The 26,684-nt window shown below is 33.9% G+C and overlaps 1 protein-coding gene across 1 annotated transcript; it reads left to right on the top strand.

Annotated features, from left to right (window-relative positions):
* Positions 1–1,770: 1,770 nt before the first annotated feature.
* Positions 1,771–6,884, top strand: LOC133676328 (NADH dehydrogenase [ubiquinone] 1 beta subcomplex subunit 10-B-like). Its single transcript, XM_062097992.1, has 3 exons — positions 1,771–2,195; positions 2,305–2,378; positions 6,613–6,884. Exons 1-2 carry the CDS (start codon positions 1,907–1,909, stop codon positions 2,337–2,339), a joined length of 324 nt encoding a protein of 107 aa, XP_061953976.1. The 5' UTR covers positions 1,771–1,906; the 3' UTR covers positions 2,340–2,378; positions 6,613–6,884.
* The last annotated feature ends 19,800 nt before the right edge of the window (positions 6,885–26,684 follow it).

The following is a 26,684-nucleotide window of genomic DNA, read 5'->3' as shown; positions in this document are numbered from 1 at the left end:
GGGGATAAGATTTCCCCTATGCCTTTTAAGGTATTATTAACTAGCCAATTAGCTCGCGATACGCCACACCCAAGAGTAAATTATTTTTTTCAAAATGTAAAAAAAATATTTAGGTATTGCTAACGCGTCTCCTAAAAAAGAAATAAAATTTAACCATGAATTTAAAATCAGTTGCATATTGAATGCCATTTTTATGTAATATTGAGATAAAAACACATTGAATTTACTTGGGTCAGCCTAGATTGACATGCGAAACTTGTGGGGATAGTCTTGAAAAAACAATTTGGAAAACTAAATATCTAATTAACTCAATATTGAAGGAAGGAATTGATAAAAAATAGTACTCAATTTTAAAAAAACCCAAGTGAACTCGAGTCAACATACCAAATTTGCAACGTAAGTCACACATGCCATCATATTCAATAATTATTTTTTTATCCTAGAGATTATTTTTCATTTAACAAATTTATATGACAATAAAGTGCATGAATATTTTTTTTGCAAGAAATAATTTTTTTAAAGAAAAAAGAAACCATTATAGGGGTGTGAGACTGAGATAGCAAAAGTAAATCAATGATAACAAATGATGAAATTGTATTTTTTTAGTTTTAAGTTAAATAAAAAAATAGATTACCGATAAAAAATGGTGGAATTATATTTTTTTTTAAATTGAGGAACACAAAATGCATTAAAGAAAGATAGAAAATAATGATCGCTTGGATGTTGCGGCTTAACTTGTTGAACTTACAATCCGAGTCATGGACTAAACCTGATTTTTTTTCCTTTTATATATTTATATAAAGCCCAATAGTGTTGGCTTATGGACTAGCACCTCAGACATTTGAAAGGAAAAGCCTAGACACAACCTCGAGCGTATTTTTCTTCTTATTTAATGGAGCAAATGAACAATTGTCCGTTCATATTTTATGAAAAGTAATAATAGAGCAAACAACTTGTCCGAAAAATTGAGGCTATGAGTTTTTTTTATCCAAAAAACTCATTTTAACTCTAAAACACCTTTCAAACACTTCCAGAACATTTACAAACTAACTTATCAATTTAATAAACCTAAAAAAGATCCAAATCACAAAATCAAACCATATAAATTTTCTCATCCTATGCTTATATCTATTTTTAGGCAACATTAAGGCTAAAAAAACCATAATAAAACCCCCCTCACCGAATAGACCTCGTTGACACCAATTTCAATCACTTTGGTGGTCAGAATAGATGTTAACGATGACTTTCTTTTTCTACACAAAAAATTGATGAATCTCTCTCTCTCTCCTCTCACCAAGAAAAAGAAAGAAAGAATGAAATATGAGGAAAATAAGGTTTTTTACTAAAATTGAATTTTTAATAGCTAAATGGATCGATCACCTATTAACTAAAAAAGATGGGGACTAAACTAATTTTTTTATATGAAATTCAAAATTTCAATCTATTTTTTTCGTGATTTTCACTTTGATCTTATATTTTTTAATTTCACCCTCTCTTAAAAAATAAAGTATTTGGTATTACTTTGGTCCTAAATAGTTTAATTGTGCAAAAACAAATTTTGAGGATCTAATTGAAAATTTAAATAAAATTGACTACTCTAATGTACAGTATTTGATATGAGAGCACATAGTGTGCTCATTGAACACGAAAATTGTCTCATAGCTTAGTTTTTTTTATAAAAGTATTTTATAGTTTTTTTTTTTGGCACAAAAACAAGAGTAAGGAAAACCTGAGGCATATTATATGGATTTGGTAAGGGCCACTTAACAAGGCCTCTAGGATGTAAATAGCCAAACCCAAACTCCAAACGAACAGGCAAAAGTCAAGGCCTTTTCACCAGAGCAAAAGAACCAAACCAAACCGAACCACACGACACAGGGCGAGCAAGCAGTGACAGCAGAGAGAAATGGGGAGGAAGAAGGGAGTAGCAGAGTTCGAGGATTCCCCTCCAGATGATTTCGATCCATCAAACCCTTACAAGGACCCAGTGGTGATGCTGGAAATGAGAGAGCATCTTGTTAGAGAGAAATGGATTGACATAGAGAAAGCCAAGATCTTGAGAGAGAAACTGCGGTGGTGCTATCGCATTGAAGGAGTCAATCATCTCCAGAAATGTCGCCATTTTGTCCAGCAGTATCTTGATTCAACTCGTGGCATCGGGTGGGGCAAGGACCAACGCCCTCCTTGTCTCCACGGTATTATCTAGTGATTATTTGCCGTGTTTTGTGACTTTGGAATGATTTTAGGAGAAAATGAATGATTTATTTTATGGGTATAATTTAATTGATGGGTTTTGTGAATTAGGTCCTAAAGTGGAGGCAACAGCTGAGTCTGAGTGAATCCATTTCAGTATTTGATCTGCCTGGTTTTGTATTAAGGTACGGTTGCATTTCTAATTTACTATGTTTTAGCTGTGTAATGTGCACTATCTTTGAGTGTTTTGTGAAGGGTAATTATTTGTTTGGATCTTGGTACAGTGACAGGCCTTAATTTAGGAAACTGTAGGCTTATTTTAGTTTGCTTTGTTATACACTGGCAATGATAGCATGTACTTTAGAATGATTGTGTATCGTTTCAGAAAGGAGTTGTTTTTTATTTTTTTTAAGATTTGATATTGCTGATGACGTCTTGGTGTTGATGTTGAGTATTTTTCCTTCCTATAAATTTCTTCATCGAGATGGATTAATGTGTTGTCTGTTAAGTGGATTGTTTTATCTTTAGCGGTGTAGTAAAGGTTAGTGATCTTTTAATCTGGGTTCTGGGGTGATTATCTGGCTGTCTAAATATAAGGCAGCATGAAGCATGAGGCCATATAATACAACGGCAATTTTCTATGATATTTTCCCTGTTATAGTGGTTCAGAGGTCGTTAATGATGTTTGGTTTGTTGTAAGCTGGCACTGAAGTAGTATGGCTAACCTGATAAGAAGAATTGATTTTTCAATGGGTAGACCCAACTTTGGTTCATGCATGGAGACTTTTGAAGGGAAATTGAAGAGACATAATGTGGCAATGCAAAGTCTGAGAAACAGCATGGTGTATTGTTCCTTCTCAAAGGGCTTGGGTGAACAGGTCATGTATATGCTTAAAGTTATCACTTGTAGGAAATTAAGGGAAAATTAGTTATTGCTGTCTAGGGTCAGAGAGGGGATGCATTTTGGTTGCTGAGGGTATCTGATGAGCTAAACAAAAACTGTCTTGAATTTTAATGTAATTCAGCAAAATATCTTGCTTATGCTTGCTGTTTATTTTTAACTAGATTAGGTTTTGATGTGTTACTCATAATGAGCTTAAGTAGAGAACATCTGCATTTTCAGGATTTACTGCATTTTGCAGGATTTACTGTGGATGAGGTTTTAGTTTTGCTTCTTGTTGCAGGATTTACAACTTAAGTGTTTGGTTTTTGGATCTCAACGAATTTTGATTGAATAAGATCTGATTGCTCAAAATTCTTAAACGGATTTGTGTGAAATGTTTATGGTGAAGAAGAATAGTTTTGCAGAGATTTATTTTTGTTGCAAAGTATGCTGTGGACATGGATCACAAAGTCTTGCTTCAAAAGGAAGGAGGAATATTTCTAAGGTGGCAATATGGAAATATATTAAAAAAGGATTGGTCTTTTCTCTTTCTGAATTTTAAAATGGGATTTAGGAAGAGGGGCTTTTGTTTTTATTTTTTAGAGGGTGATTTGGGAAGGCTACTGGTCTTTCCCAAAGTCCTCAAACTTTTTGAGTTGGATAGGGTGAATAATTGTTTTGCTGTGCATCTCAATCAGGGGAATGTTTGTTTGAATGTTGTATTTGTCAGAACTACCACTGCCAATATCTGGAAAGCGCGAGGCTTTTCATAGGTGTTTTGAGCTAGTTTACTAAGAGCTCGTTTGATAATGTGGTAGCAATTGCTTTCCAAAGTGTTTTTTGCTTGTAAATACATTGAAATAGTATTTTTTTTCATTTTTTAAAATTTATTTTTAATATTAGTACATCACAACGATTTGGAAAAAAAAAAACATTGAAGTAAAGAAAAAAATAAAAAGTTTCAAATTTTTTCAAAAGCGTTTTTGAAATGCAAAAACAAACTGACTCTAAGTGGTTGTTAATGAGAGAGGAATGTTTTGTGTATTGGCGTCTTGTTATCATTTAAATAATAAACACCCATTTGATTCTCTTATATAAAATTACCTTTGAGTTATCAAGCCAAAGAAAAACCCTTAAAAGATTCATGAACTAACAAAGAAAACTGCTCTTCTCACCAGATGAGAAGAATCATTGTCACCATGGAATGTCCTATGGTTGAGGTCTTCATGCTGCATGGCATTAGATGGTTAGGTAAAATTTACTCATCAGAGCAGAAGAGTTAGTGTCTTGTTGGCAATGTTAGGTTATATGCTTTTAATTGGTGCAGGGTTTGTATAATGTCATTTGGTTGGCAACTTCTCCATTTGGAGATTTTGCTGGCTTAACATTATCACAAATGCATTATCAATAATTTACATCTTGCAGCCTTTTGAACTTTAACCATATAAATGGTTAAGCAAATTGTTCAAAATGCCAATATGGAAAACACAAAATACTGCCCTAAATTGTTGCACAATTAGTTCTGTTTCTGTGGCTGTTTGGTTATCTCTAGCAATACCTAGTTCTCATCATGCATCTCGGATCGTAAAAATTGTTTAAAGAGTGCAACCATTTTTGTTTCTACTTGAAACAAATTTGTATTCTTCTGATTATTTAGTTACAGGTACAGTGCTAACACTTTGCATTTTAAGATATAATACATCATTGGTCTTTTTGAAAAGTTAAGGTGGGGGTGGGGGGGTTCGCTTCTTTCTTCTTTTGGAATTTGTGCATGTTATGCTTAGGTTAGACACAAAACTACTAACACTTTGTCTGAATTTGTGCTTGTAATGTTTAGGATTTGATTATATATCCAATGGTTCAAGATAATGGTGGTTATGACTTCTTGAATGTTTGTACTTGTAATGATGCAAGACAGCTCTGGGGGCCGTTCTAGATCGGAGTTTCAGGGGATGTTTAGGACTATGAACATTGACGTGAACAATGTTTTGATGGGCAGTAGGTTAAGTTTTGATAGTTAATGGCTTTAAGATTGGTTTGTTTGAAGGTAGGGGTCATAAGGGACTAATGTAGATTGTTCAAAGGGGTTGAGGATCATTGTAAAAACTACTAGTGTCAACTAATAGGGTTTCTTGGAGTCACACCTAAGGGATATAAAACCTAAGCTTCATACCTAGGGTTCTAGGAGTCACACCTAAGAGAAGATTGAGTCACACAATCAAAAGCAAAGTTGTTTTGAATTATATTCATAACGGATACTCTTGAAAATAATGCATTACATACCTTTATAGAGAGTTTCTAATAGTCAAAGTCTTACAAGAACTTGCATTCCTATATAAGAAAATACTAGTAGTCTATATAAAACCTAATATAGGTAATTACTTTAGCACTAATAAAATACTAATTAAATAAAAGCTAGAACTAGAAAACTTTCCAGAAAATATGCAAAAGTTAGTGGGAGGTCATGGGGAGAAATTACGTTGGCTAATGAAGAGAAATTATTCTAGATTTTAATAGTTTTAAAATTTTATTAATATTATTTACGATTCAGCAGTTAAAGCAGGTGCCATTCAAGTCTAGTTTCCTATACCTAATGGAGTTGGGGTTTTTTTATGTTCTAATTTCTTACTCACTGCCAGAACTCCTTCATTCCTTTTCCCTATGGTGCCTACAATAGTACTTTAGTTAGACATTTAAGTTATGCTTTGCCTTCTATATTTGATTGATCAAATAAATTGAGTTTTCAGAGAATTGGTTCTTGTGGACTTTTTTTGTTGATTTTATTTATCAATTAGTTTAGCATCAACGCCAGGGAAATCAAGAGTTGGGATTTTAAATTCATTATGAGGAGAAATTTCTGCAGCAATATTCAGCCGGATCATGCGCAATTCCAATGTTATTGAACTGATTAAAGTGCCACCTCAATGATAGTGTATGGTATACTGGTAGATGTGATGGATGGGGTAGAGTTAGGCCTAACATTTAAAATAGATTGATTGAATTTGATCTTGTTAATGTGAAGTGGAGTTAGAAAGGATTCTAGTTATTTGGGAGTTTTATAGAAGCTGAATGAAAAAAAAAAAGAGTACAGAATCAAGAATAAAAGATTCCTAATTCTGAACAGAGCTCAATTAGCTGTTAATAATGGTACTGGTGCCCCTCCCTCCTGTTATTGTTTTTTGCTTTCATGCTCTTGGAAGGAATTTGATGCCAAATTATATGTTTTTACTTGATACATCTGTCTATTTCTCAGTTAGATGTTGGGGTAACTTTCTTCCTGTTATTTCCTTTTGTCAGTATAGACAGATGCAGCTGCTTCTTTCGAGAAATTCATCAATAATTTGCTGGTATCTGGTTTTAGTAATGAAACAATTATTAGTCTACAGTTCTACATGCTCAATGTCCTGAATTTGGAAATTTTTGCTTTGCATGATGCACGAAGATTTTCTTTCTTCTGGTATCCATGATGTTTTTATGCATTGGAATTAACATAATTTTACAACAGTAGGGTAAATAAGCTCTCTTCCTTCTCGCAGGTGACTGATTTTGAGAGCAGGTTGATACTTGAAGTGGAGGGAAGTTGGGCCTCTATATTAATTTAATGCGTGGCTGTTTTTCTTTATTTGACCCTTACTTATCATCTATAGGTTTTTTTAATTGCCTTACCTGTAATGTGCAGAGGCCAGATGTTAGTGGCTTTGGCTTTCACCTTCCATCGTTTTAATTGTTAGCATCAAAATACTGCAGATGATTCAGACAGGATCAATGAATGAAAGTTACGCAGATAACGCAATAAATTTTCCTGTCATTGGGTGCCTTTGTTTAATTCTGTGATGGATTATGACCTTATATATTGTCAAGAAGTTGCTGATTATGATGGACGAGAACGACACATTAGAATTTTTCAATCATTGGGAATTATAGGGCCCCTTTGAGATCCAAGCTTTCACACCCCTTTTCAACTATTGGACTGAAAGGTAGTTTGTTCTGTTAGACAGCATTACTGGACATGAATTCATAGGCGGCGGCGAGGTGGTGCCCATGGCATTGTCCAAGATTGTAACAGAGCTGAATTCCTAAAAGCAGGATATTGGGCTGGAGGGATGGTGCATGCTCAGTCCACGTTGCACCTAGGGAAAAAAAAGGTTATAATCTCATTCTTATGGACCCATGTTTAGACTCCATAATAAGAAACAAAAGTGAGAAAGGAAGTGGTTAAACATGTTTGCAGAGCCAGTATTCCCCTGTTGGGATCTTTTTTAACAATCAAACGCCTAATTGTGGGCTATCATCTTGATTTTTGGATTTGATGTGGATGTTGAGGATGATTTGGGGGTGTGATTGTCCATGATTTGCAGTGCTTTATGCTTTTATAAATTTTCGAAACTAAAATCAAACTGTTTCAATGTGTAAACTAGTTAGAAGAACGTTCAACACATAGATTTGCTTCAATTCTAATGGGGTTTCCATTTTGTTTTATAACCTATAATTTGTGAACGAGAAGAAAAGGAATGATCTTATGGATCAAAACAAGTAGAGGTACGTGGTTCAAATTGTTGGCTGCATGTGTTGCTTTAGCTGGCTGCAGTGAATACAGAGGGCACAACTATGTACTGTGAGCCCGCGATGGCAATGTTGAATAGGGGACATGTTTACACCATTTGCTATGTCGTCAACAATTCAACCTTTAGTTGTCACTATTTTTTTTTCTTGGCTCAGATAATTTTTTTTAACTTTATAAAAAATATAAAAATACTAGAAAGTCAAAATTTGATGTATAATGAACGAAGAATTTTTAAAATATTAAGATATATTATATAACACAATTTTTTAAAAAAATATTAAAACGCTAACATGTTGGGTCGACTAGAGTTAATCATGTTTAACCTACGAAACTTACAATCTAGAAGATGAGCTCGTGACAACACTTTGAAATCTAAATCGAAACAAATTAGAAACCTCAATTCAAATTAATTAAATATATTAAAGGTTTGAAATGAAAAAACATTCAATTAAAAAACAAATCCAATAAAATAACTCGAGCGAATCTAGAACGGTGGCTAGCAATATGACACCTCTCGTGCCAGTGTTTTTAAAGAAAAAGAATAAAATTTTAAGACTTGGTTATTGACATAGACATCTCTTTCTCTTTATAGAGAAATGGAAAGTACTAGGTACAAGGTTCTTTACTCTTTTATTTCCTGGAATATAGTTTCACAGTAATCTTGCAAGAGATGTCTATTTATACGAGAACACAGCAGCCCTAGTTCCCATGGACGAGGAAATGGGGATGCATTGCCATATTTGCTTCTCTTGTACAGGATAGCTTTACATCATGCTAATGAATGAATATGCTTGCCGGTTTGTTTTTGTTTAACATTAATTTTGTGCTTGGTTTGTTGTTGTTTTGTGTGAGTGTTCCATTTCCATTTATTTTGACTTGGAGATTAGAGGAAGTAATAATGCATATTTATTGGAGAAATTGCATAATTAGTCTCAATTCATTCTACCATATCAAAGTTGATGTTGTGTAGGACAAATCTCTTAAGAAATTCAATGTGCTATAACATTGTATTAATTATCATATTCTTAGAAATTATGTATATTCTAACCACTCTAATAGTTGTACAAGACTTGATTCTGAATCTATATGTATGCTAGATTAAGGCAAAAATCTAGCTTGCTATTTTTTAACATGAAAAGGAAACAAAGTTCATTTTAAAGTATTTGGTTAGAAGAAATAGACATGAAGATGAGAATTGGAATGAGAATTTAATATGTTTTTGGGTTTTAATATTTGATCACTGTTATTTTTTTTAATTAATTTATGAAGCTGAAAAAAACTTCACTGAACCTTGGTTTTCTTTGCGTATAATTTTGGGTTGGAAGGTAGGTGTCACTTGCAATATAACTTTTCAACGCTTAAGTTAATTTAGGATTTTATAGGAAAACATATTGTATGTAGAATGGATTGAGAAGTGGTTTTTTGGATTTTTCATATAACAATCTTCCTTTTCTCTTTTGTTAAAACATGAAATATATAGTAAAGAAAACCTCAAAATATCTAGAAAAAATATATGAACTACCAAGGTGGTAGTTTAATTTTTTTCAATTTTTCCATGTAGGTTATAACTTATAAAAAAAGAGAAAAACCTAAAAAGAGTCAAATCAAACCCTTGGGCTTTGTTAGGTTCAATTTGATAGGGTTAAACCAAACCCTATGTTTGGCTAGGTTTGACCATGGTCACATCAAGTCCAAGATAAGTAAAACAAGCCCAAAACATGCTCATTTTGGTTTGGTATAACCAGGTCAAACTGAACTCCACTTTGGGCTAGGTTTGACCATGGTCAAACGAAGCCCAAAATGAGTCAACCCCGAGCCCAAAGTGGGCTCGGTTGGGTTTGGTTTGACCAGGTCAAACCAAACTCCATTTTGGGCTAGGTTTGACCGTGGTCAAACTAAGATCAATGTGGGTTCAGTTGGGTTTGGTTTGACCAAGTCAAACCAAACCTCACATTAGGCTAGGTTTAACCATGGTCAAACCGAACCTAAAATGAGTCATACTAAGCCTAATGTGGGCTTGGTTGAATCCGTACCATCATTTTCTCCTCGAAGTCTTGTAAACATATATATTTGGAAGACTTTAACCAACTATAGAGGGGGGATCAAACCAAACCTCATGTTAGGCTAGGTTTAACCATGGTCAAATCGAACCTAAAATGAGTCATACTAAGCCTAATACAGGCTTGGTTGAACCCGTATCATCATTTTCTCCTCGAAGTCTTGTAAACATATATATTTGGAAGACTTTAACCAACTATAGAGGGGGGGGGAAGACTTACAGTGTAAAAGTTTACCTTTATGGCTATGCTTGGACAAAAGTGTCACTTGTATAGGCATGCCTCTGAATGGTTGTTTGTTGAGAGATTATTGTTAATGTTTAATGAAGAGATATGCAGATAGTAATCATAGGGACATGGAGATAGTTGGTGACGAGGACCTTGAAACAATTTTCATAAGGACATGAAGACAGTGGTCATGGTGTAACAGCCCGGCCCAACATGCTGTATATTGTCCGCTTTGGGCCTTACCGCCCTCACGGTTTTGTTCCTGGTGACGCGAGCTCACTTCTGAGCCTGACGCCCCAAAACGCATACAACATGTTAGCACCAGCACTACTAATAAGGCCAGCAACACATTCCTCACCTGCCGATATGGGATCTTACAATCCACCCCCCTTAAGGAGCCCGACGACCTCGTCGACACCACCGGACAGCCGGTGAGGTCGGCTCTGATACCAAATGTAACAGCCCGACCCAACATGCGGTATATTGTCCGCTTTGGGCCTTACCGCCCTCACATCTCGATCCAAGATCTTGACAGGCTTAGCTTCCATGGTTAAATCCCCTTTAATCTTCATAGGAACATGTGGTAATACCCGTGAGGGGTCTATCTTGGCCTTTCGCAGCAATGACACATGGAACACATTGTGAATCTTATCCAAATATGCAGGCAACTCTTACGGTAGGCAACTTGTTCGATTCTTTCCTTAATCTCGAAAGGGCCAATATATATCTCGGAGCTAATTTCCCTTTTTCTCCAAATCGAATGATGCCTTTCCAAGGCGCCACCTTCAAAAATACCTTATCCCCCACTTGGAATTCTAAAGGCCTTTTTCGGTTATCTGCATAACCCCCCCTTTTTTTTCCTGGGCTTCCTTCATCCTCTTTCTAATCACCCTCACCTTGTTAGTTGTCAGTTGTACCATTTCAGGTCCCCAAAGCTTCCTTTTTCCTACTTCCTCCCAACAAATTGGGTACGACATGTCCTCCCATACAATGCTTCATATGAAGCCATACCAATAGTAGCTTGATGACTATTATTATAAGTAAACTCCACCAATGGCAGGAGATCTTCCCAGTTCCCTCCGAACTCCAGCACACAGGACCCTAGAGGATCTTCAAGAGTTTGAATAGTCCTTCCAGATTGACCATCCGTCTGAGGATGAGATGTTGTGCTTAGATTCAACTTTTTCCCCAATGCTCGTTGTAAATTAGGCCATAATCTCGACGTGAACCTTGGATCCTACTCTGGCATAATCGACACTGGCACTCCATGAAGTCTGATTACTTCATTTACATATAATTTTTGCTAGCTTATCCACCGAATCAATCATTTTTATAGGCAAAAACAAAAATAGATTTTGTCAGTCAATCCATAACCACCCATACAACATCATTCCCCTTCTTTCCCCTAGGTAATCTTGTCACAGAATCCATATAAATATCCTCCCATTTCCATTCTGGAACCGATAATAACTATAAATCCCCTACAGGTCTCTGGTGTTTTATCTTACTTGTTGACAAATCCCACAGTTCGACACAAATTATGCTATCTCCCTCTTCATATTTGGCCACCAATAGTATTCCTTTAAATCTTTATACATCTTCGTACTTCCCGGATGAGTAGCGAATCAGGATTCATGAGCTTCTCTTCATACTTCATCCTTCAAAGTCTTATGATCAGGTAAATAAATTCGCCTACCCATAACTATTAGCCCACCGGATAACATTTGGAATGCTTTCTCTATACCCTGGTTTACACTCTCCTTGATATCCTTTACTTTTTCATCTACCTGGTTTACACTCTCCTTGATATCCTGTCTCAAAGCATAGATCAGATCTTTAACTGAGTTAATAGTGATCCCTCAGACCCTACACTTAATCGCAAGCCTAATTTCTTCAATTCCACTATACTTCCCTATTCCTAAATCTCCAAATCATTCATCACTATTTTTCCCTTCCTAATCAATGCATCGGCTACTACATTAGCCTTTCTAGGATGGTAGTCAATCACACAATCATAATCTTTTATTAACTCTACCCATCTTCTTTGTCACATATTCAACTCCTTTTGTGACATCAAATACTTCAAACTTTTATGGTTTATAAAGATTTAAACTTGTGACCCAAACAATAATGTCTCCATACTCTTAAGGCAAACCCCACTGCTACAAGTTCTAGGCCATGAATTGGGTAATTCACCTCATACGACTTTAGTTGTCTTGATGCATAAGAAATCACACGCCCGTGTTGTATCAACACCCATCCTAGAACCCTTTTTGAGGTATCACTATATACCATAAACCCTTCTGTCCCTGATGGAAGGGCCAGCGCAGGAGCAGAAATGAGTCTTTCCTTCAGTTCTCGAAAGCTCGCTTCACGCTCTCTTGACCAAACAAACCTGACTTCTTTGCGGGTCAGCTTAGTCAAAGGTGATGCTATGGTGGAGAACCCCTCAATAAACCTCCTATAATACCTAGCAAGACCCAAGAACTCTAGATTTCTGTCATGTTGGTAGGCCTTTCCCATTTCAACATGGCCTCTACCTTTCTTGGATCCACAGTACCTTCTACGGATATTACATGGCAAAAAAAAAAAAATTACTTCTTTGAGCTATAACTCACGCTTATCCAGCTTTGCATATAATTAATTCTCCCTTACAATTTGTAGCACAACCCTTAGATGTTGTTCATACTCCAAGTAAGAGCTTGAATACACCAAGACATTGTCAATAAATACCCCCGCATATTGGTCCAGGTAAGGCCAAAACACCCGATTCATCAAGTCCATAATCATGGTAAAAGCATTAGTTAACCCGAAAGGCATCACTAAAAACTTGTAATGTCCATAACGGGTTCGGAATGCAGTCATTTATCTGTCTTGTTCCTTAATTCTCAACTGGCGATATCCAGATCTTAACTTTATCTTAGAGAGCACCTTAACACCCTTCAACTGATCAAACAAATTATCTATTCATGGGAATGGATACTTATTCTTCACCATCACTTATTCAATTGATGAAAATCAATGCATAATCAAAATGTGCCATCCCCCCCCCTTTTTTTTTTACAAACAATACCGAAGCTCCCCAAGGCGAGTTACTAGGCTGAATGAAGCCTTTATCTAACCATTTTGAAGCTGGACCTTCAGTTCAGCCAATTCCATAGGTGCCATCCTATAGAATAGTTTCTATGGACACTTTAATTTCTCTAACCGGAGGTAATCCAGGCAACTCCTCTGGGAATACATCTCGAAACTCCCTCACAACGGGAATACTAGCCAAATCTAGACTACCCTTTCCAGCTCCCTTACAAGGGCTAACCAAGCAGAACAACCCTTCATCAATAACTTTCTAGCCACCAAGACTGAGATTACACAACTTGGAATATCTTTTTGTTCCTCTTTAACCACTACACTTTTATCACATATTCCTTGGATTGTCACTGTCTTGGTGAAACAATCCATTTATGCCTTATGTTTACTTAGCCAAGCCATGCCAAGATTCAAGTAAAAATCATATAACTTAAACAAAAAAAAGATCTACCCTCAATCCTGACCCTTCAATATATAGTTTTACCCCTCTATAAGAACTATCAAATCTCTGGCACCTACATCTGATTTATAACTCTTTCCCTTTTTTTTTCTTTTCCAGCCAAAGCCCAGCAACCTCAACATCCTCTTTACCATGATAAGTCATACAACCCATCCCTCTCAGACACCTCACCTACTGCACTATGGTGACTACTCCCCTTGTACTGGAGGCTCCCACTATGTGATCCATAGAAGCAGGATCCTAAAATGGGGTTGACCCGTCTACCGGTGCCACTGATAGGGGTATATTATCTCCCCCCATATATCTGATGCATCGGGCATTGTTACCCCAGCCTGACGGGACAATGAATCATCTCGAAGTCCCACTGACTCGCCTCCTTCAGAGTATACTGATGTTGCAGGTACATGAGAGCAAGTGTCTTTTAAGGGATCCCAATCTGGATCACTTTTATAACGAAGACTCTGATCACTTCCCCGAACTAGGAATGGATCAGTCTTAGCTACTTGCCTTGTTCTCATTATTCTGAACCACATATTCAAAACCTTATAATCATTCCTATCCCCGGAATAGCAACCTGAGCTCTGATACTAAATGTAACATCCCCCATTTCTGAGATAAAACCACAATCTCATGTCAATAGAAAAACAGAGCAGTTAATTTTTTTTATATACATATTCACGGTCTTCGTGTTAACATCTACCGGAAATTTCGACGAAGTCCCCCTATACTGGAAGGTCCTAATTTACCGACATGTAACCAGTTTACACTTCTAACAGTTCGCATCTCATAACTTAATTCCCGACCCAATCAACCTGGGTTTCAATTCCACAATTATACTCACACCTATCAACCATAATATTTATGATATGTATGATATAACAAAAATATCATTATGGATGGATAATTTAAATATATATAAATTCATAACATGAAATATGGTTATATAAACTACAACGTTAAATTCATCCAATCAAGTTTAAACATTTATTATACAAATTAAGTTATACAACCATTTTCATGTTTACAAAAATACAAGGGTATACTCCCTAGAACCTAGACTTCAAAAAGGAAACATAAGCTAGGATCTACTCCTGTCGTGCATGCGATGATCCTGAAACAAAATACATATTATTGCAAGGTGAATATTTCCATAAATATAACAATATGAATATCTAATAATTTCAACAGGGCAACATGCATTCATATTTCATTTACTTCTCCCTTCTAGTTTTTTTTTTTATTTAAAATCTCTTCCTTATTCAACTATTGATAATCGTTCCCTCTGCCACTATCAACCTTCATTCCAGACATCAACGTGATTACTTTTGCTTATCACATTCCTGATACCAATTTCACTGGTATCGTTATCACCACCCCATAGGAGTCGATATAAGGCAATCCCTTTACCCAGAATCCTAACATACACTGAATGTATGCTGGCCATTCCATGGTGATCCCCTTACCCGGGATCCTAACATACACTGAATGTATGTTAGCCAATACGTGGAGATCCCCTTACTCGAGATCCTAACATACACTGAATGTATGTTAGTCCATTCGTGACGATCCCCTTACCTGGGATCCTAACATACACTAAATGTATGCTAGCCAATACAGGGTGATCCCCTTACCCGGGATCCTAACATACACTCAATGTATGCTAGACAATACATGGTGATCCCCTTACCCGATCCTAACATACACTTAATGTATGCTAGTTTTATGCCTCAAATCACACTTCTCATATTTTCCTTTTTCAGTGATAATTTCATCACTTGGCAATTCACATAACAACTTTTCACCTTGAATACACATACATTCAGTAATTCATATTTCACATCAAAATATATTAAATCATGGAATTTAACTAGGAAGCATAGGTGTGAATCACCTACCTACAATAGAAGCTCTACTCGTGCTCCCTTGCTGCTACTGTTGCACCACATCTGTGGTCCCTCCTGCAAATTACAGGTTTATCTCATAAATTTTCCTCACTCAAGGATATGTTTTATAATAACCATATCAATAACCAATAAGTCTTTCTTTCAGTCATTTCTTAGTACTTTATGTTTTTCTCATTTCACTCATTATTACTGTCGTTCTTTGTCCAATCCTAGTTATCATTCCTTTCTTTATATTTGGACTTTCACTGTCCAATTGTTACTGCTTCGTCTTTGAACTGTTACTGTCTGACCTCTCCTCAGAGTTTTAACTATATCTGGAGTTATAGAACTCCGATTCAAGCGACATTTGTGGCGTTGGAAAGGTAAGACATGAGGCTACAAGTTCTATGTATGGGAAGAACCCAGTTCTGCCTCTAAGGTAGTCAAAATTGCTCATTAACAGACGTTTGGACTGTTACTGTCCATTTTTGAACTGTTACTGTCTGACCTCTCCTTAGATTTTTAACTATATCTGGAGTTATAGAACTCTGATTCAAGCGAAATTTATGGCGTTGGAAAGGTAAGACATGAGGCTACAAGTTCTATGTTATGGGAAGAACCCAGTTCTACCTCTAAGGTAGTCAAAATTGCTCATTAACAGACGTTTGGACTGTTACTGTCCAACTGTTACTGTCCATTTTTGAACTGTTACTGTCTGACCTCTCCTTAGATTTTTAACTATATCTGGAGTTATAGAACTCCGATTCAAGTGAAATTTATGGCGTTGGAAAGGTAATACATGAGGCTACAAGTTCTATGTTTTGGGAAGAACCCAGTTCTGCCTCTAAGGTAGTCAAAATTGCTCATTAACAAACACTAGACCTTCAACAATGAGAAAATGAGGATGCAAGGCTTCTGAACACGGTTGGGGAGAGATTTCACTATTGCTCATAGTGATGCTAGCGCTGAGGAGAAGAGGTGCAACTATTTATTATGCTAGATAGACACTAATGTGATTGATTGGTATCATAGTTGGTCGTTTGGACAAAGACTTAATATAATTATGTGAATTAGTCGGCCATTTGGATGAAGATTAATATGGTTGATTGGTATCCTAGTTGGCGGTTTGGATAGAGACTAATATATATATATATATATATATATATATATTATTTGGCTGTTTCGATAGAGACTATGAATACATATATATGGATTAGTTTGTTGTTTGGATAGAGACTATTGTGATTGATTTGTTACCATAGTCGACAATTTGAATGTAGACTGTGGATACAAATATGAGTATTAGTTGGTTGTTTAGACGAACAGTAGTATGAATGATTGTGTTATAGTCAGTAATTTGAATGGTGACTTAATTATGAGTAGTAAAGGTTAGTCGTATGGACGATGACTTGCCTTTTTGAAACATGAACAAAATAAGCAATGATATGTCATTTAAGTTTTTGTATTGATGTTAAGATTAACTTGCTTGTTCTTTGATGACTTATGTTAAAGTATTTATATAATGAATATCTTGTTTTCTCTCTAATGAGGGAATATATACGTATTGTTGGATTTAATAACCCTTGTATTGTCATATGATTGTAGGTCTATCTTGCTCAATGGGACAACACTAATTTATCTACTAGTTATCATATAGTCTTGTTTGGGTATATATTTATATATATGTATGTAAAATTATATAGTTATAATTGTTTCATCAACCTCATTTTTCTATATATTAAATTATGATGTATTTACTTTTAACATCTTTTGTACATATACTTCTTTTGTAATATATTATGTATTATATGTGCAATGAAATTTGAAGTTATGAGATTGATGTGAAATTACTTATTAAGTTATAAATTAATGAACTGATGGTATACTTGAGACTATCATATGGTGATAAATGGACCGAGGAATTTTTTTTTTCCATGCAAGGTATTATGAAATGAATTTTTAGGTGGTGTTTTGAATATAGATAAACAATGCCAAAATTTTGTTAAATTAGAAAGATTACCAATTGAACATGATAAACTAATGGCATTGTAGGAAAGTGTAAAAATAATGCATTATAAGTGTCGTTTAAAATAAAAATTCATTTGTATAAAATATGTTAACATACGTGAATGTTAATAAGAAAGCCAAAATAATGAAATATGAATATGTTTAATTAGGTAATAATTAATACACACACACACACACACACACACACACACACACACCTATTTTTCATGTATGTAATATTGATTTATTGCTTATATAACACCTGAAATTAAAGGGTGATATAACAATTCAAGAAAATATTCAAAATACTATCAAAAGTGTTAGGTCAAAAGGATGTTTGTACTTGACTTTAAAGAAAAAAAACTACATTGATGGAACAATAGAGTGTTTTAGCATGCATAATGATGAACCTTTTGACACTCTACTTATCAACTGTACAATATCTATTATTGCATATGAACATATAGGTCATGTCAAAACTCTAATCACAAATAAAATCACCAATTATTTTTCTTGAAAAAGGTAACAACTTAAAAAACCTATACTAGTCTTAAGATATTTGGCTAAAGGGCAACCTATATCAAAGGTTAGACCTTAGTTACTCTAAATTGTCTCACAATGAGTTGTCAAAGCTTTGAGGATTCATTTTTATCAAGTCCATTTACTTAAACTTATTATAGTCCTATTTGTGAGTTGGATGTAACTAGATTCTTCCAAGCACCTATCTAACTGAGTTTAGAATCATTGTTTTCATTATTAATTTGAATAATGAGCCTTTTAAAATTAGATAGGTTTCAACTTTGGATTTTGGACCTTCTATCAATTTAATGCATCCAAACCCTGTTTTTAGCCTTGTCGAGTCTTCAATTGAACCTAACTGAAAAAATAAAATTAACCTTGCATTGCATATTAAATCCTTAGTCCAATAGCTGATTCTTTTAACTAACCTGCAAAATATAAAAGAACTAATTGGGTTGAAGCTCCTCTAGTCATATGGCTCAAATTAAGTTATCATGCTCAATAAAAATGACATCATAATACCTTATTGAAAGAGATAAATGCAATTTCAATGTCCAACCCTTGATTCTTATGATTTTACATTTTAATTTTATTATATGAGTCTTCAAGCCTCTAATTGATCCTGGTTAAGAAAGCATTTTTTACCTTGGTCTTTCATGTTTGAACTAAGCATATTAATAGTTTTTTATTAATGTATCACTCGCAATCAGTTGATGGCTCGCTTTATCTTTTTTTTAATGATAGATTGGTTGATATCTTTACTAAAGTTTAACATCTTTTTGCCATACTTGAAGTCCAAGCTCTCGAGTTTTCACACCTAAACCTGCAAGGGAGTGTTGACTGTATAAATCCTATTTGATTCCAGAAAATCAAAATTATATATTTTACTATTGCTTGATCTTAATATGTGTGTGTGTGTGTGTGTGTGATTTTCCTTTCTTAACTATATTTTGGTGTTATTGTACATTTAATTTTATGTATTTCAACCTTCTATATAATATGATGAACTTCACACTAATGAAGTGTATTAAGAAAGACTTTACGTATTTCAAGAAAAACATAAAAGAATAATGCTATAGTAGTGATTTTATGACGATAACTAAAAAGTCTAACATGAATAATTTGAGAATTCTTTTTATAATGAATTTGTGATTTCTATCAAGATTTGATACTTATTTCAATAATAATTATCTAATAGTTATTTTCATTGTATAAATGTTTACTTGTTATTAAGACACAATCAAGATAGATGGTATTAAAATTTATAAGGGCATGCCTTTTTTATATATATAATAGTTTGATGATTCATTATTTTTAAGGCTATATTTGAAAAAAAGAAAGTGAAATTATTATGTGAATATAGTTTATATTTAAGACTATATACCAATAAATTATAAAAAGAAATATAATTCTATTAAATTATATTAGAAAATTAAATTCTATTAAATTGAGAAGATTACCAATTGAATATGATAAACTAATGATGTTGTAGGAAAGTGTCAAAATAATTTATTTCTATAAAATATGTTAACATGTGCAGATGTTAATTAAGAATGCTAAAATGATGAAATTATACATATGCTTTGGAAATGATAAGGAATAAGGGAGTTTTCTAGTATGTGTGTGGGAGTTTCCTAGTATGTTTGTGTGTGTGTGTGTGTCTGTGTGTGTATTTGCCATTTTTTTTCATGGATATGATATTGATTTATTGTTTATATTGCATCCAGAATAATGGGGTGTTATAGCTTGTATCAGAACATCTAGATATGATCCAGTGGACTCATGACAAGAAAAATGATTTTATTGATGAGAAATAAATATTTATTATAGGATGGTGTAAACTAAGACTGACTCATCTCTTGTCTAGAGGCAAGGGAGATTTGCTGATAATGGTGAGGATTAGTTGGCGATCCTTTAGGGGATACTACATCTCATTCATCAAATATGTAATCACAATTAGCATAAAGAGAGTCATTTATATATAAAGGTATTTCTCCATCATTAACATCAAGAATGCTGCAATTTAAGGTGTCTGATAGGGAGAGGCAGTCCAATAGACCCTTGTCTATGGTGCTACCAATAGTAGCTATGACATATCAAGATCGTACTTATCTAAAGCATATTGTAAGAGTTGTGGTGTCTGATTTAAAGAGAGCAACGATTATGGTATGAAGAGATAATGCTCTCACTTTAGTGCATTGGGTTAAAAGTATGAGGGATATAGGGTGTATCCTATTATGGGAGAGAAAGATGTTGAGGTGTCTGAACTATAGCTTAGAAAGGTGAGGAGACTCTTACTTAGATTCTAGTGTTAGAAGATGTACGAGTAAATTGTGTAGCACAACTACTTTCAAATAGTGCCTAGACTTGGTAGGTGATAATGAGGAGGGAAAGAGTAGGGAAAGTATTGACCGAGGTAGATTTATGGAAGGGGTTTGAGATTAGGTATTACACCTAACAGCACAAGAGGAGTATGAAACAAGAATTTTTAGCCCTTATACAGAAGTATACAATAGTGTTTGAGGACTAGAGATGCTTTTATGATCTCTTGACTTTTCTTCTACTTTGGTTCCTAATTAGCAATATTAAGTTAAGAGATCTAAGGATGGGCTTAGATAGGGACTTAAAAATGGGTTGGTTAATTTCCAAACATGGACATTTCTGGAATTAGTAGAGGTTGTTAAGGTCTTGGAGGCAGTATTGGGTGAGGAGTAACAAGATATGAATAGACAACATCGGCTAGAGTTGGTGAAGAGAAAAGAGCCTACATCTTTTACAGGCAAACCCTCTATTTCAAATAGAGGAGGAAAGGGGCAATAACCAACATATTCTTATAAGAAAGGGGAAACTTCCTTATTGGAGGATTATCTAGTAGATTTTCCTAACCTAGTATAGGACGATCTTTTAGCAGCATAAATATATTTAGAACAACTCGAGGGGTAGTTCATCATGAATAATAGGGAGTGGAGCAGTTGGTTTTCTATAATGTGATATATGTAATTAAGAATATCCCAGGGATTGCATGGTGACAACGGAAAGGTGATTCATTTGTAGGCAATAGGAACATCGATGAAGGGATTACAAGTATTAAGAGTATTAATGTCATTTATATGGAGGATTAGGGCATTTTTGAAAAACAATTGCCAAAATTAGATGCAAACTATTAGTGAGCAGCAATCTATCATTGTGGATAGGCCGAGGATAGAGCAAATGAGGCATGCTTAGTGAAATGCAAATGCTGGTAAGGGAAAAGGTCAAGGAGATGGTCAAGGTCAGGGTGATAGGACCATGTAAATCAGGTTGATGCCAAGGCTTTGCTAGGTGTGACGGTAGGAATGATAACAATCAATGCTAAGAAAGTATATATTTTGCTAGATCGAGAACTACATACTCATTTATAGCATATAAATTTATAAATAGGCTAAATGTACCTAAATGTAAATTGAAAAAAGAGCTATTATCACCCCTCTAGGAGAAGTGGTAGATATAAACAATATGTATAAGGGGCGTAATGTACAAATAAGGGGTTATACCTAGAAGGTAATCAGTACCTTTATAAATAAATGACTTTGATGTAATTCTATGAATAGATTGGTTAAGTATGGACCATGTCAATATTGATCGCTATACCGAGACAATGACTTTTAAGGTATCAAATAGGGAGAAAGTGGAGTGTAAACCTTTGTATAAACATCAGACTGAAGGTAGTAAGACCCCCATCGAGTAATGAAAACTTAGGATGAAGAGAAATGAATAGATGATATGAATAATATGGAATATTATGCAAAATGGAGAGGATGATTTTCATGAGTAAATTTAAAAATGTTGATGAGATTCATATGAGAATTGTGAGTTTTTAATTCAAAATCTGTAATGTCGGTGAAACCGATAACAAGTTTCATTGGAGGAAATAATAATGCAAATTTAAAATAAATTTATTTTGAGAATGAGAAAATGATCTTGAGAAGTTAGTGTGGTAACGAGGAATAAAAGATAATAAAGGATTGTACAAAAAAGTGTAAGTGTAACCATCAGTTAAAGATTGGTAATGTTACCATGTAATGATGATAAGTCCGATAAATAAATGAGCTATGAAAAGATGAAGTAAATACAATTTAAAATAAGAAAATTATCCTAAGTGGTTTGTGGGATAATGAGGAAGGAATTCAATAAGAAAAACTGGGAAAAAATAATTAATGATTGAGTAATTTATCTGAAAAATACACATAAGCATGAATGAGTGACAAAATCATAAATTAAAGAAACAACACTCCCATTTGGCTTTAAAAACCTGACAATAACAACCTTGTAGGAAGATAAGGATTTTTTTCATCGTTTTCTCGCAAAAAAGGAGAGATTTCATCAAATTTTGAGAGATTTAAATGAGGATTATCTAGTTTCTTAAGAGAAAATTAAAACAAGAGGAGTTTTAAGGGGTAAAAACAAAGAAAAATAAAGAAATTTAATGAGAAAAGGTATAGGTTTTAAAGAGAAAAAGGAAGAAATGGTCATGGAAACTTCTTCAAATCCATCATAAAGTCATAGGTATGTGTTTTTATCGTTGATTTCTTTGTATTGATGCATGTTTAAGGAAATCAAAATGTGTTGTTAAATTATATTATATAGGTTAGGATTTAAGAGAATGAAAAAGGATAATTCTTGTTTTAATAAAATAAAGTTCCAAAAGAATGAACCCCTTGTGTTGGCCAAAAATTACTTGTTAAAAGGGGAAGGTTACTTGAGTTTTTTGATCCAAAATGATGTTAAATTTAATATACAAATGTTCTAAAGTACATGTAAGTAGAGTTTTGATGAAAACTTTGTTGAAAATTAAAGGGTAGAAAAACTCCATTTTGATCGAGACTTTGATTTGTAAAAAGGAAGGAATTAACTTGAAATTTGTTGGTTTGAGTTGTGTGAAATAGATGAATGGATGTTAAAAAGGTGTATTTTAAATAAGGTTTAGTTTGAAACCTTGAAGAATTTGTAAACAAATGTTTTTTGGAAATTAGGTTAAACATGACCAAATGAGGTTATGGATGTTTGAGAAACTTGAATGCATTTTAGTATGCTTTAATGCAAGCATAAAGTTCAAAATATAGAAATTATTTAGTCATGTGGTTGAACACAAAGGTTAATTTAAAGTTTGAACCTTGTTGAAAGGCATAAATGAGTATAAATATATTACAGGAAGTTGAAAATACACCTATAAAGTCTTAATGTATAAAAAGTTAGCATACTCTTGAGCATAATATTACTGGATATGTGTGTATATGGAATATATTGCGAACATAAAACATGGTTCAATTTATTCAGACTAGGTAAAAAGTATTGACAGGATTGTGTTATGTGATTCAGAAAGGACAACATGAATAAGACTTTATGCTGGGAGAGAATGATCATTATGAGAGACAAGTGCTCGACGCCTTAACTATTTACTTTCAGAGTTTTGTGGTTCAAACTTCTTTAATTTTATAAAGTTATACTGCTGTAAAGAAAGCAAGAAAAAAAAAGCAAGAAAAGAAGTAAGAAAGAAAAAGAAGGAAAATCAAGTATAGGTTATAATGGGAGAAAGGTTTAAAGTTGCCAACATGAGTGGGGACTTTGGAATTTCTTATGACTATGCTCGGCTACATGAATGGGGACTAATGTCATTCTTATTGGCCATATGAGTGGGGGCAATTGATATTAGGTTGTATAGTTAACCATATGAGTGGAGACTATTGATATCATGAAATTTAATTGGTTGGAAAAGCGAGAACTAGTATTAATGTGAAATACGTCAGCCCCTAGTATAGGGTGACTATTAGTGCTTAAAACTAAGATGCTAAGCATAAGGATGGTGGTTTTGAACTGGGAACAAAGTAGTGAAATTGATTTTAGTCATGAAGAGGTCTTAGTTTGTTCCTTGTGTTAAAAGAATGAAGAGTTACCCAAGATTAAAAAAAATAGATGTACTCTTAGTTAGATCTTTACAATTGTTATATCACGATATGTATATATTGAAGAATCATTTAATAACATGAACAAGCTAATAAGAAAAGATATAAAAGTAAAATTTATCATGAGCTTGAATTAAAGTGGCCGCTTCAGTAGGGATGAATGTCCGATGTCTTAAAGTCAGCCACAAGAATAGGGACTATTGATAAGGAAAAGTTATAAGTCTACTGCAAGAGCGGGGACTAAGTATGAGACAATGGATATAATAGATTGGGAAATGAAGGGCTTCGATTTGTGAAACCCAAATGAGAAAAAAGAAAGATTGTGTTAGCAACTCTATGGTAATAGAGAAATGGTGGTTGTTTAATGGTCCAATTGTGTGTTATACATAGTGTATGTTATGATGGCTTTATGGTGATGGGAATTGTGTCTATTTAGCAGCCTTATTATGGGGTAAATGGTGACTGTTTGGCAAGCATATATATAACTTAGGTAAATAATGTTTTGACAAATTAAACATGATACGACCAAGGTTGTTTTAATAGTGAAATATGGTGAAATGAAATTAGGTTTAGTAGTCTTAAAAAGGAGTGAAATCAAGGTCATCATGGTAGCCTAGTTGTAAGAAGTTTTGGGTTGTTTAACAGCCTTGATGAGTAAATATGAGAAACTTTTTGGTTGAGAGAAGATGAAAAAAAGATAGCAGTAGAGCAAATAGTGTATTAATGTATAGATGATCTTGGTATTATATCTTAGGTGGAATGGATGGAATTTTGTGTGGAGCACATAAGTCGTGGAAAATTGGATTCATTATAGATTAATAAAATGGATGGTTGATTGACCAGGTACTGATGTTTATTGCTTGGAAATCATAGGAGGAACATTTGGACCAGTGTGTGTTCCTCGAGTTCATGTGCAAGAAAACTTACAAGTAAAGGGCTTACCTTACTTTTAACATAGTGATGATTATTTCGTATAATTCTGAGAATGCAAATAATCCCCAAGTAATGATTCAAATGTAAAATAGGGACATGCAATTATATATATATTATTCTTTTTGACAAGAAGATAAAAAATGATGTTTGTAGAAGGATAATACAATGAAATGACTTGATGAAAAATGTATAAAAAGACAAGGACAAATAGAAGGATAGGATCCAACCCTGGTGAAAAATGTTGGGAAGCAATTACATAACCGAAAGAACTGGAGTATGATAAGAGATATTAAGGGAAAAAGGAGCAAGAACAAAAAATTTTCTAACAAAAAATAGATCAAACATCAAGAACATGAAGAACACGGTAAACATTCAAACAAAAATCACAAATTAGACAAGGTTTTAGGCAATCAAGGGCAAGGTTTTGTTTGTAATCATGCGTAGATCAAGAATTAAGCAACCGTTTTCTTCTATTAACACTCAAAAGCCACAATTTAATCAAAATGTATTTGAGCTATTGAAAGAACCCTATAATCTAAATGCATGAATACATGTTATTGATGGGTTTTAACCCTAGATTATTTGCTAAAGTTGATAGGCTAACATGTTTGTACCAAGAATTAACCCAAAACAACTAAAAAGCAAGAGGCTAAGGCAAAGTTCATGAGTAGAACATGAACCCAGAATCTGGAAAATTTCTAGAAACTGAAGAATTAATGCCAAAACCCATATTTGATATTCCAGACCCTTAAACACACTATTTTTTGTCATCATAAATCACATTACCAATACCAAGCATAATTGAATCCAAAGAACTAATAAAAAATATCAAATCTTAACAAAAATGCATTAAATTCCAACTTCATAACTGCAACCCCAATGGCAACCAACAAAAACATTAAATTTCAATTCAAAAGTGACTCTTTGAACACGTGGAACCTAAACCATTCTTAGAAAAAACATACACTAACTAAAATTGAAAAGGCATCAAACACCTATTACCTACTACCTTTTGACAGAATCCAAAACTACCATATTTCATCAAAATCAGTCAAAAACATATTATCTTGATACTTAGTAATATCAACAACAACTCCAAATAAGATTTAAACAATAAAAACAATATTTTTACATATTAATCAAAATTAAACTAGAAAACATAATAACACTAAAAAAGATTCAAAAAACCTCGTGCCATTTGGAGGTTTAGAATTCTACAACGAACTCTTGGAATGTGCCAACCCAATCATCCAAAACTATCAATGAAGGAGATGAACAATGGATGAACGATGTGTCATCTAGGTTAAACCTCTAGAAATTAGAGTTTTTAATTTGGGATCTAATAGATTTCATTTTAGTTCCTATTCTTCTAATTACTTTTAATTGCACCTATAATTACCTCATAAACTCTTAATTTTATGTAATTTCATCCCTGTCAAACTTTATTATCAGCCTTAAAGTTTAGTGACATTTTAATCTTGGTCCTTGGTTTCTGATTTGTGTACTTCTACTCTTAATTGACCATCGAACTTTCAATTTTCTTCAATTTAGCCTCTAATTTGGTCAATTTCTACCCTTGAAGTCTCACATATTTTACAATTTGATCCTTGGTTTTGAATTTCTTTATTCAAACCCTTAATTTTTTACAATAAAGCCCCTACTTTGACTAATTAAACTTTTCAAGGTCTAATTTCAGTCCCTAAACTTCAATTTCTTCCAATTAACACCCAAATTAATCCAAAAACTGATTTTCCTTGCAATTAAGTCCTTAAATAAAATTAATTAAGCCTTCCAAAATCCTCATTAAGTCTTTGCTTATCCAAATTAATTTGTACTTCTTTACCCCAAATAAAACAAATTCACCGAATGAGTCATTTGTCAATCAGAATTGGGTCTTTAATTTTGTTAATTTTATACATTCTAGTCCT

This window comes from Populus nigra, chromosome 16 (genome assembly GCF_951802175.1).
Source record: "Populus nigra chromosome 16, ddPopNigr1.1, whole genome shotgun sequence".
NCBI lineage: Eukaryota > Viridiplantae > Streptophyta > Magnoliopsida > Malpighiales > Salicaceae > Populus > Populus nigra.
Note: the sequence above shows the minus strand (reverse complement) of the source record. Positions and strands in the feature narration are given on the sequence as shown.

Bases quoted from the DNA above. Each gene is read 5' to 3' on its own strand.
- LOC133676328 (XM_062097992.1), top strand. From the start codon at position 1,907: ATGGGGAGGAAGAAGGGAGTAGCAGAGTTCGAGGATTCCCCTCCAGAT. The intron at 2,196-2,304 runs GTATTATCTAGT...TTTGTGAATTAG, and splicing joins ACGCCCTCCTTGTCTCCACG to GTCCTAAAGTGGAGGCAACA.